Source organism: Sus scrofa, chromosome 9 (genome assembly GCF_054392235.1).
Source record: "Sus scrofa isolate SSC_HxYL_T2T_F1_AM1 chromosome 9, Sscrofa_HxYL_maternal_Yorkshire_Landrace_v2.0, whole genome shotgun sequence".
Taxonomy (NCBI): Eukaryota; Metazoa; Chordata; class Mammalia; order Artiodactyla; family Suidae; genus Sus; species Sus scrofa.
Window position 1 is genome coordinate 36,754,216 of NC_139391.1, and position 12,969 is coordinate 36,767,184.

A 12,969-nucleotide genomic window follows, 5' to 3' on the forward strand; every position below is an offset into this window, starting at 1 on the left:
GAGTGTTTAAAGAAAGGGCAATAGTCTGTAAGAGAAATTTCTTCCTTTGTAGGAAAGATTGGACATGGTCTCTTAGTTCCTCTCAATTTTAAGATTCCTGAGATTAAGCAGGAGCATAGAAACATACTTGATCTTGAAAGATTATGTAGAATTTATGTGTATGGATGGGAAAAGGACTGTGCCCACCCCTTTCCTCTTGAGATAATTATGTGATGTAGACATAATAGACATGAATATGTACATTTTTCTTTGTAAATACTTATAGTAACAAAAATAAAGCTTTTTTGTCAAAAGACTCAAATACTCCAGCAAAATGTTTTCCTTGAAAGTTTAGGTTATCAAACGAAGATTTGATTATATCAAAAAACTTACAAACGAGGAGAGCTACTGCAGTGGCATTAAGGCAGAGTAAAATAGAGTTGACCTTTGCCATTTGTAAGGGGAATCAATATGGCTTATAAATTTCCTTCATATCCTTTTGTAAGAGTTATATCATTTTGCTTCTATTTTTATGTATTAAATAAGAATCATAAGGCCAGTTGAGTTTTAAGTGATAGGTCTTACTGTTTTTTTTTGTTTTTGTTTTTTGTCTTTTTAGGCTGCACACAAGGCATATGGAGATTCCCAGGCTAAGAATCAAATCAGAGCTGTAGCTGCTGGTACACCACAGCCACAGCAATGTAGGATCTGAGCTGAGTCTACGACCTACACCACAGCTCACGGCAACACCGGATCCTTAAACCACTGAATGAGGCCTGGGATTGAACCTGCGTTTTCATGGATGCTAGTCACATTTACTTCTGTTAAGCTACAATGGGAACTCCCAAGGCTTACTAGTGCTGATAACCTACATATTAGTTCCAAAGTATAAGCTGTATATTAAGCTTTTGGCTCAGCAAAATGACTAGTCACTACATATAAGAAAGGGTGCTTTTAAATAGTTCATTCAGGCAATGTTAAATCCTTAAATCCTCTTTTCCTTATTTTTTGCCTGTCCGTTCTCTATTCATCCTTTATATTTCATTTTAAATGTGATGTTCTTTAGAAGAGGTCTCAGAACAATGAAGTAAATTATAAATTTCTTATTTTTATGCTGCTACACAGTCAATGCACATTTGTGTGTTAAAGCTTTGTTTTATATTCTAAGAAAATCTCATTTCAATCAGGGCATAGTAAGAAAAATCATTGTGTATTACAGTATGCCTTTTAATTATACAGTTAGGTCTAACTATATATCATTACCATAGCCTGAAATAATTTACATTTTTTTTTTTTATAGACAACAATGCGTTTTCTGAACTTCTGAACCATGAGTCTAGCACTTAATGATCTCCTTATTTGCTGCCGTCAACTAGAACATGATAGAGCTACAGAACGAAGGGTACTAAATTACTTAAACTTAATCGTTCCTTGAAATAAGTGTGTGATTGGTAACCCATTATTTTGTTCTTTTTTCATTTTCAGAAGGCAGTTGAGAACTTTAGGCACCTGATTCAAGATCCTGAAACTGTTCAGCATTTAGATCAGCATTCAGATTCTAAACAGGGGAAATATTTGAATTGGGATGCTGCTTTTAGGTATTCCATTTTAATTTTTTTATTGTCCTTATTTTTTCTTTCACTTTTTAATTTCTATTATAATATTATTTTTTTTTGTCTGTAGGTGTAATTTATCTTTGTTCCATGTATATTATTGTCCTTTGCACATGAAATTGATATTTAATATTTATCTGAAACAACGATATATATATATATTTTTTTTTTTTGCTTTTTTTTTTTTAGGGTCGCACCTGTGGCATATGGAAGTTCCCAGGCTTGGGGTCCAGTTGGAGCTGCAGTTGCTGGTATACACCACAGCCACTGCAACGTAGGATCCAAGCCTCATCTGTGATCTATACCACAGCTCACAGCAACACTGGATCCTTAACCCATTGAGCAAGGCCAGGGATCAAACCTGAATTGTCACAGATACTAGTCAAGTTCATAATCTGCTGAGCTACAATGGAAACTCCAATTTTTTTTTTTTTTTTTTTTTTTTTTTTTTTCTGTACCTGTGGCATGCAGACGTTCCTGTGCCGTGGTCAGATTGGAGTTATAGCTGTCGGCCTACACCACAGCCATAGCAACACTGGATCCAAGCCGCATCTGCAGTCTATGCTGCAGCTTGTGGGAACACTGTTATCCTTAACCCACTGAGTGAGGCCAGGAATGGAGCCCACATCTTCATGGACACCATGTTGGGTTCTTAACCCACTGAGCCACAACAGGAACTCCTGAAACATAATTTTTAATGGAATTTTATATAAAAAAGTTATAATTTGTGAACCATTTGTTTAATAAACTATCTTAGACCTCATTTAAGATTAGAGAGTGTTTCTTTTCTATCAGTTTATTCATAAGACTTAAAATTAGAGAAGTTGTAGTAAGTCTTTTATTTTTACTTTGACATCTTTAAATATTGCTCTTGGTAACTGCCCTATGTTAAGCTATAATAAAAAAGTAAAAAGGAATTTTATGATAATTCTTTATGAATGCAGTTAAAAGCACAAAACTCAGGCACTGGAAAGACACAACTCATTGCAGATCTGAAATGGCAAACAATTGATACTTTTTACATTAAGATGTAATTTTCAACTATAGAATCCATTTATAACTAGAAGTAGGTCGTAAGACTTAGGAGAGATGAATAAAATATTCTAATATAGAATACTGAGAAACTTGAAAGAATACTTTCAATCAAGGGGAAATACGAGTATTTAACTTGTTTTGAGTGTTCAGAACAGATAATCTGTTTTATTTGTTAGCTCTTATTTGGTACTGGGTAGACTGTTGCATGTTGCGTATTTGTTAGCTCTTATTTGGTACTGGGTAGAAGTTGCATGCAATTTCTTCTCCAGTTGCTTAGTTTATTTCAGATAGCACAAATACAGTTAGTATCTAAAGATGAATACTCTTTTGCATAAGTTGATCAAGTAGGCCAAATATATACTTGGCACCCTCAACTAATGAATATCTTCTAGATTCATTTAAAGGCTAGAACATTACCAGCTGCCTAGGAAAGAGGTAAGACCTTATATAGAATACCAGCAAGAGGTGAGAAAGAATTGAGAGCCAGTAATTGCATGGCAGGCTTTTAATGATAAAATGAGAAAGCAAGCACTAAAACAATAGAAACCGTGGTGGTTACGGATTAAGAGCTTTGTAGACCAGACTCTAAATTGGTTCGAGAGGTTAGGGCTTAAAAGAGAAATGTAATTGCATTGTTTATCTGGTACATTCATTGAAGCAGTGTGGTTTAAAAGATGCTCTTAATGATGGCATGAAGCACTTTTTGTTATATAATCATATAATTTTATAAATCGTGATAATTTAAGCATATAATGAGTTTTGGAAATTCCATGTCATGTTCTTGAAGATTTTTACAGAAATATATTCAGAAAGAAACGGAATGTCTAAGAACAGCAAAACAAAATGTATCAGCCTCAACACAAGCCACCAGGCAGAAAAAGATGCAAGAAATCAGTAGCTTGGTCAAATACTTCATCAAATGTGCAAATAAAAGTAAGTGGTGTTTACTTGGTTTATTAGGTTATTGTTACATGAGTTTGGCCTGAATATGGGAGATAAAACTTGAGTGCTAACTCTAATTTCTAGTAGAAATAATGATTTTTAATACTGTAGATTCAAATATTTGAGTAATGTATTCAAGCATGGAATTATAGAATCTCAGTGTTGAAAGGATTAAAAAATATTATTTCAGGTACACCTGTTCTTCTTAGATCCTACCTATATGTCCCTGGCACTCAGGCAGCCTTAATGATTAAAGGTACCTTTTGAGAGTTTCTTTTCTATCGTTGAGTAGTTTTTTTTTTTTTTTTTTTTTTTTAATGGCCCCACCTGCGACATGTGGAAGTTCCCTGTTTCAGGGATTAAATCTAAGCTGTAGCTGTGACCTGAGCCACATTTGTGGCAAGACTGGATGCTTTAACCCACCGTCTTGGGCCAGGGATCGAACAGGCACCTCCCCAGTGACCTGAGCCACTGCAGTCATTTCCTTAACCCATTGTGTCATAGTGGGGACTCCTTTGAGTCGTTTTCTTTCTTTCTTTCTTTTTTTTTTTTTTTAAATAGTTATTTCCCCAATAATTTTTTTTTTTTGGGTCTTTTTGCCTTTTCTTGAGCCATTCCCACGGCATATGGAGATTCCCAGGCTAGGGGTTGAATCTGAGCTGTAGCCACCGGCCTACACCAGAGCCACAGCAACGTGGGATCCGAGCCCCGTCTGCAACCTACACCATAGTTCACAGCAACGCCGGATCCTTAACTCACTGAGCAAGACCAGGGAGCGAAGCCTCAACCTCATGGTTCCTAGTCCGATTCTATAACCACTGAGCCACGAGGGGAACTCCACAATTTTTTTTTTCTACTGTATAGCATGGTGACCCAGTTACACATAAATGTAAACATTCTATTTTCTCACATTATCATGCTCCATCATAAGTGACTAGACGTAGTTCCCAGTGCTACACAGCAGGATCTCATTGCTAATCCATTCCAAATGCAATAGTTTGTATCTATTAACCCAAGCTCCCCAACCACCCCATTCCTTCCCCCTCCTTGGCAACCACAAGTCTATTCTCCAAGTCCATGATTTTCTTTTCTGTGGAAAGGTTCATTTGTGCCTTATATTAGATTCCAGATATGTGATATCATATGGTATTTGTCTTTCTCTTTCTGACTGACTGCACTCAGTATGAGAGTTTCTAGTTCCATCCATGTTGCTGCAAATGGCATTGTTTTGTTCTTTTTTATGGCTGAATAGTATTCCATTGTATATGTATACCACATCTTCCTAATCCAGTCATCTATCAATGGATATTTGGGTTGTTTCCAAGTCTTGGCTATTGTGAATAGAGCTGCAATGAACATGCAGGTGCATGTGTATTTTTTAAGGAAAATTTTGTCCAGATATATGCCCAAGACTGGGATTGCTGGGTCATATGGTAGTTCTCTGGGTAGATTTCTGAGGTATCTCCATACCGATCTCCATAGTGGTTGTACCGACTTACATTCCCACCAATAGTGCAGGAGGGTTCCCTTTTCTCCACACCCCCTCCAGCATTTGTTATTTGTCGACTTATTAATGCTGGCCATTCTGACTGGTGTGAGGTGGTATCTCATGGTAGTTTTTTTTTTTTTTTTTTTGTCTTTTTGTCCCCTTTTAGGGGCGCACTCATGGCATATGGAGGTTCCCAGGCTACGGATCCAGTTGGAGCTACAGCTGCTGGCCTATAATTCATAGCTTACAACAAAAAATTTATGTGCAATTTTAAGGTTGTTAATATTGAAGTATGATAAATCTCACCTGTGATTTATTGCAACAGTTAATTTTTAAATGTACCTTGTTACCTTCAAGAATGTGATCATTAATGCTGAATTTTCAGGACCTCTAATAAAGGAATAAAAGTAAAAATTACAGACTTAGATACTTATATGCTATAAATGCTGTTATAGAACTTAAAAATAATTTTGCTTTTCAAAGTAAATGGTATTCTCCTTATGATCCTATTTCTAATAAATTCAGTTTTTTATTAAAAAATACCTAGAAAATTTGGGTTATTTTAGGTCTAATGCCAGAAATTGTGAATTATTAAGTATGTAATGAATGATTGTTTTTGCTATAGAATTCTATGGGATTGACACACTTTTTGGGAAGGGACCAAATAGTGAATTTTTGTTGTTGTTCTTGTTTTTTGGATAGTAAATATTTTTAACTTTGCAGGCTATGTAGTACCTGTCTCAACTACTCAACTTTGTCATTTTACCATGAAAGTGCCGTATGCAATATTTAAATAAATAAAGTTTTATTGGTCTATGCTCCAGTGAAACTTCACTTCCAAAAACAGGTCGTTGGCTGAATTTTGTCCCTGGGCCATAGTTTCCTAATGCTTGTTCTATAAGAACGAGATTAGTTAATAGTAATTTCCCAAATGGAATTATTTATATAATTGCCATTCCTAGTGTCCTTAGCATATTTTTCTTAAGGTTTATATCTTTTTGTTTGTTTTATGTTTAAATAGGAGCACCTAGGCTAAAATGTCAAGAACTCTTGAATTATATCATGGATACAGTGAGAGATTCATCTAACAATCCCATTTATGGAGCTGATTATAGCAATATATTGCTGAAGGACATTCTTTCAGTGAGGAAATACTGGTGTGAAATATCTCAGCAACAGTGGCGAGGTATGTTTTGGATTTTGTTGTTTTTGACTTTTCCCTTGTGAAATGAAATTTTACCAAAAGAGCTGTCAAGAGTCTATTTATAGCTGCCAAATGACCTCACAGTTTAACAGTATCTTAGTAAAATTAAATGATTATAGAATCTGATGCTTAGTTTTCATGTACTTTGTACCTCCTAAATTATTATAACTAATAATGTATTAGGTGCCAGCTATCAGAACTGAAATTACAGAATTGGAAGATACCATCTCTGTCCTCAGAGACTTGACAGCCCAATGACAGAAAAAAACAAGGAATCAAACATTAGAATGCCATGGATTTATTTGAGTGCATTGACCATGACCTAATCAGTGTTCTGCATAATGTTCTGCTGTTCCCGTATGAATAAAGGCCTTCTTGCCTCTTGGATTGGTTTCGTTTCTGGAGCCTTTGCTGTTGCTCTGAACAGAAAGGAGACTGGGTCCCAAACATGACCCTCAGTAAGCCTTGTGTCAGCCTTTGGAGAATAGGGTGTTGATATCTAGGATACATTGGCACATTTGTCACCAAAAATGGTTCATCCTAAATATTTAGGATATTCGTACATTTTATTTATTTTTATTTTTTTGCTTTTTAGGGCTGCACCTGCAGCATATGGAAGTTCCCCACGCTAGGGGTCAAATCAGAGCCACAGCTACCGGCCTACACCACAGCCACACAGCACCATGGGATCTGAACCGCATCTGTGTCCTACACCACAGTTCATGGCAACGCCAGATCCCTGACTCACTGAGCAAGGCCAGGGACTGAACCTGCATCTTAATGACTACCAGCTGGATTCATATTTGCTGCGCTGCAATGGGAACTCTGAGGATATTTATTTTAGGTGATTACTTGTAACCTTGGGTCTCACTGAAACAAAGGCAGTTTTTCCTCTAGTCAACTGTGATTCCGTGATCTGGCATAGTCTATGAAATCCTCTTTATTTTTATTTTTATTTTTTAATTTTTTTTTGTCTTTTTGTCTTTTTGTCTTTTGTTGTTGTTGTTGCTATTTCTTGGGCCGCTCCCGCGGCATATGGAGTTTCCCAGGCTAGGGGTTGAATCGGAGCTGTAGCCACTGGCCTACGCCAGAGGCACAGCAACGCAGGATCCGAGCCGCATCTGCAACCTACACCACAGCTCACGGCAACGCCGGATCGTTAACCCACTGAGCAAGGGCAGGGACCGAACCCGCAACCTCATGGTTCCTAGTCGATTCGTTAACCACTGCGCCACGACGGGAACTCCGTCTTTATTTTTATAAACTATCATCACTTCTAATAATCAGCCTTTTTGTTAAATTATTTTTCTAGTTAGTTCACTTTTCTGAAACTTACTTCTCTAGTGAAGACTCTGCTCAAGAAGTGAAGTTTACATTCAAAATGTATTTTGTAGAGGTGATGCTGAAGCCCTGGTTATGGATGAGATTTTCTAGGGAGAGAGTGTTTTGGTTTGTTTTTTTTTTTCTTTTTAGGGTCGCACCCATGGCACATGGAAATTCCTGGGCTAGGGGTTGAATCAGAGTTGCAGCTGCTGACCTTCACCACGGCCACAGCAATGCCAGATCCAAGCTGCATCTGTGATCTATGCCACAGCTTGCGGTAAGTCCAGATCCTTAACCTTCTGAGTGAGACTAGGGATCGAACCCAAATCCTCAAGGATGCTGTGTCAGGTTCTTAACCCACTCAGTCACAATGAGAACTCTAAGAGAGAGTTTACAGTGAGATAAGAAGATGGCCTAAGTCTGAGCCACCATTTCCATATAAATATTGGAATCAGCTTGTTGACTTGTACAGAAACCCTGCAGGGATTTTATTGGGGTTGCATTAAACCTGTTGAACAATTTAGGAAGAGTAGACTTCATTAAGAAGACACTTCCAATTAATGAACATGATGTATTTCTCCATTTATTTTCTTTTTTGATTGAAAGAAATCAGTGTTTTACAATTAACAGCATATATATTTTGTATATTTTTGTTAGATTTATACTGTAGTGGTTTGTGAATTTTACTCTCTTTAAAAAAATTTTTTTTCCCATGTTGTTTAATGGTATTATACAGATAAACACTTGATTTTTGTGTATTGATCTGGGACCTTGCTAAAATCACTTATTAGATCCAGGAGCTCTTTTGTAGATTCTGTGGAATTTTCTATTTAGACAGGCATGCCATCTGCAATTAGTAGAGTATTTTTTGGTTACTTTGTTTCTGAACTATGTGGCATATTTCTTTTTTCTGCCCTAGACTGGCTAGAACCTCAGGATGATTCTTTTTTTTAAATGGTAAGATGTAGATAACATAAAATAACCATTTTTAACCATTTTTAAGCATACAATTCAGTGGCATTTAAGTATATTCGTGTTGTTGTGCAATTATCACCACTCATTTCCAGAACTTTTTTCATCTTCCCAAACTGAAACATGAACCCATTAAACATGAACTTCCATTTTCTGAGTACCCACTACACTATTTTCCACAAGGGCTACACCATGTTACTTATTTATCAGTAATGCACAAGTATCCCAATTTCTCTACATCCTTACCAGCACTTTTCTTTGATAATAGCCATCCTAATATAAATGTGTGTGAAGTGGTATCATGATTTTGATTTGCATTTTTCTAATAACTGGTAATGTTGAACTTTTCATATGCTTACTGACCATTGCAGATCATCTTTGGAAAAATGTATATTCAAATTTTTTCCTAGTTTTTTTTAGGTTTTTTGTCATTGGATTCTAGAAGTTTTTTATATATTCTCAATATTAATCCCTTATCATATGTATGGTTTGCACACATTTTCATAACATCATAAATCAACTATCCTTCAATAAAACTTTAAAAAATGAAAAAAAAAGTCTACAAACAACAAATGCTGGAGAGGGTGTGGAGAAAAAGGAACCCTCCTACACTGTTGGTGGGAATGTAAATTGGGACAGCCACTATGGAGAATGGTATGGAGGTTCCACTGAAAACCAAATATAGAACTATAATATGACCCAGCCATCCTACTCCTGGGCATATATCTGTAGAAAAGCATAATTCTACACATAAATCTGACAACTGAAAATAAATGTACCCATTCCTTAAAACGACACACTATCAAAAGTTAGTATGGAATAGATAATCTATATACTTCTATAACTATTAAAGAAATTGAATTTGTAATTTAAAACTTTTCATTAAAAAAATTGAGGACAAGACAAGGGTTTTGGATCTCGCCATTCCCATTCAATATTGTACCGGAGGTCCTAGCTAGGGCTATTAGGCAAGAAAGGAAATAATAGGCAAACAGATTGGAAAGGAAGAAATACAAGTGTTCATATTTGCAGATGACATAATTGTCTGTAAAATACCAAGTGTAAAATCTACGTTTAATGACGTTGTTGCCAGAATTTGGCCTCTGTCTGCCGGTGCCGAGTCAAAATGCAGAGACAGAGTTTTGGGTGAAGTAGAAAAAATGTAGCTTTATTGCTTTGCCAGGTAAAGGAGGGTCACAGCAGGCTGAAGCCTTAAAGACTGCCCCCCCCCCCCCCCCCCCCGGGAAGGATTGCGGGAAGTTTTATAGTTAAAAGGAGAAAAACAGGTTTCTGGCTAAGAATCAGGGTTGAAGGTGAATATATGCTTTTCTTTCTTTGGGGAAATCTTAATCATCAAACCTGGAGTCAGGAGATCACTGTATGATCATGCTGGTGGTCTTCTGGTTTATTGCCTAGAATAGTAGTACTTGTGAAAAGGGCATATTGATCAGAGATTAGAATAAACTAGGAAAGTTCCTGAAAAACATCATGTGCTAATAATATTTAACCCTCAGGCAATGGTGCTTAGAATGCTTAATCTTTAGCTTTCAGGTGATTGTGTTTAGGGTGCAGTTAAGTCAGGAAGGAAGGACTCTAAGCTGTCCTTGACTTCTTCCTCCCTTGTCTTTGCGACCCTTCTTTTCCCTGATCTGCAACTGTCTGAGCCTGTCCCTAGGAACTCAGGGAAGGTCATAGAAGCTGAATGAGGCCCATTTCCTAAGAACAAGAAATGGGGGACACAGAAAGGCTCTTGCACCCTGGAGCCGCACAGGGCTGTGTCTTGTTTCTGTGTCATTTGCGGTTTTATTTTAACTCCAGAAGCTCTTTTTTAGCATCATGTTATTTTGCCATCTGTTCTGGCCTTTTATTGTTGAATTGATTGAGGAAATTAATTCATCTGGAGGCATGCGCTGAAGCTTTTTTTTTAAGAAGTTAGGACTCTACTCCTCTGAAACTTTTTTTTTTTTTTTTTTTGTCTTTTGTCCTAATAGGGCTGCACCCACGGCCAGTGGAGGTTCCCAGGCTAGGGGTCTGATCGGAGCTGTAGCTGCAGGCCTACACCACAGCCACAGCAACACGGGATCCGAGCCGCCTCTTCAACCTACACCACAGCTCATGGCAACGTTGGATCCTTAACCCACCTATGAAAGCCAGGGATCAAACCAGCAACCTCATGGTTCCTAGTCGGATTTGTTTCCTCTACGCCTCGATGAGAACTCCCCTCTTCTGAAACTTTTGTTGAATGTCTTATATCAGTTTTTTTTTTTTAACCATTTAGGGGAATAAGTTGGACTCTGTGAATTCTGTGGGAATTGGAATTATTTCCCCCACTAACATTAAAAGCTCTGAAACTTGATATTTAATTAGAGACAGTTGCATTGTTGGCTTTCCCTATTTCCACACTTTGCACTTGCCAAGTAATAAGAGGGAAATGATAAAGATAACTCTCCCTGTTTTCTGATCTCCAAATTGATGTGTATTAAATCACATTTTTACTATTATTTAGCTATTACATGTAATAAAAACCTTAGGAAGCACTTGTGTAATGTTTGGTAAACTAAAGTCAGATGTGATAGGAATCATTTGAAAAATCATTTTTCTTACCATTTAATGTTTGAGTTTTTTACATTGCCCTTATTCTTTTGTATTTAACATTTCTGATTTTTAAGCTATTTTGGCAGAATTATGTGACATGTACACTTGAAAAGGAGGATATCCGTAGGTGTTACTCTTAACTCACTTTGCTAACAGAGGACTTCCTAATTATCTCTTTATGGGAAGCAAATCTTGCCTTAGCAACTTTACTTTTCATTGTTTTGGAGGTAATTCTAAATGCATTTTATCTTTCTGCATGTCATATAAGCAGAGACACTGATAGCTCTTTTTCAGACTTTTTTTTTTTTTTTTTTTTTTGTCTTTTTGCCTTTTCTAGGGCCGCTCCCGTGGCATATGGAGGTTCCCAGGCTAGGGGTCTAATCAGAGGTACAGTTGCTGGCCTACACCACAGCCACAGCAATGCCATATCTGAGCTGCGTCTGCAACCTACACCACAGTTCACAGCAACACTGGATCCTTAACCCACTGAGCAAGGCCAGGGATCAAACCCGCAACCCCATGGTTCCTAGTCGGATTTGTTTCCCCTTCGCCACAACAGGAACTCCGAAACTTACATTCTAATTTATACTTTTGGCATTCTAAGGTACAAGTATTCTCCCTTTTTTTTTTTTTTTTTTTTTTTTTTTTGATCTTTTTAAGGCTGCAAGTGCAGTATATGAAAGTTCACAGGCTAGGGGTCAGATTGGAGCTGCAGTCGCTGGACTACGCCACACCCATAGCCACGCCAGATCCGAGCTGCATCTGTAACCTACACCACAGCTCACAGCAATGCCAGATCCTTAAGCCACCAAGCGGGGCTAGGGATTGAACCCTCATCCTCATGGATACTAGTCAGGTTTGTTGCCACTGAGCCAGAATGGGAACTCCTGTTTGGTAACAAGTAAAGTCTCAGACTGTTCACAGTTCTTGATGCACTTTACATACATTAATCAAATAGCATTAGGGCAAAACAAAACTGTGGAGAATGTACCTTGGAGAGGGCTTTGCTGGCCTTAAGGAATATAGGATTAGGGATGTTAAATAGTTTACCCAAGGTCTGGCTCTTAAATTGATGTTACATAGTACTCTCCTGCCTATAGTTACTGTCTTGAAGGCAGCTTAATATTTAAAATTAAATGTTAGAGTTCCTGTTGTGGCTCAGTGGAAACAAACCTGACTAGTATCAATGAGATTGGGTTCAATCTCTGGCCCCACTCAGTGGGTTAAAGATGTAGTGTTGCCATCAGCTGTGGTGTAGGTCACAGACATGGATGGGATCCCGAATTGCTGTGGCTGTGGCATAGGCCAGTGGCCGTAGCTCCAGTTTGAACCCTCGCCTGGGAACTTCCAGGTGTGGCCCTAAAATGAAAAAAAAAAAAAAAATTTAATGGAGTGCTTTTACTGTATTAAATATGAAGTAGTAAAATTTTTAATGTTTTGTCTGTGGGATTATTGAAATTTTAGTTTGGATTTATTGAAACTTAATTTGAATTGGGACAATAAGTTAAATGTTTTGATAGTTTTCTTTTAAAAACATGATTTTTTTTTTTTTTAAGAGTTGTTCCTTATATACTTCACGCTGTATCTTAAACCTTCACAAGATATTAATAGACTTTTGGTGGCTAGAATAATTCAAGCTGTGACCAAAGGATGCTGTTCACAGACTGATGGATTGAATTCTGAATTTTTGGATTTTTTTACCAAGGCTATTCAAAATGCAAGGTAATCTAATCAGTTTTGTTTTGTAATGGGAATCCATTTAGATCTTTTTTCAAGATTGTGTTTTAGATTCAGTAACTGAAAATATTACCAATTTT

General features: G+C 37.2%; 1 protein-coding gene across 13 annotated transcripts in view; it reads left to right on the top strand.

Annotated features, from left to right (window-relative positions):
- Nucleotides 1-12,969, top strand: part of ATM (ATM serine/threonine kinase) — a 138,941-nt gene that overhangs the window by 3,431 nt on the left and 122,541 nt on the right. For 10 of the 13 annotated variants that reach the window (XR_014814217.1, XR_014814218.1, XM_084974015.1 and 7 more), the window contains 5 exon segments: nucleotides 1,280-1,381; nucleotides 1,465-1,577; nucleotides 3,415-3,560; nucleotides 6,080-6,244; nucleotides 12,709-12,874. Coding sequence is in view for 11 of the 13 variants with exons in the window: in XM_084974015.1 (XP_084830141.1) it covers nucleotides 1,310-1,381; nucleotides 1,465-1,577; nucleotides 3,415-3,560; nucleotides 6,080-6,244; nucleotides 12,709-12,874 (662 nt within the window). In the remaining 2 variants the exon portion in view is untranslated. 13 annotated transcript variants of the gene reach the window in all.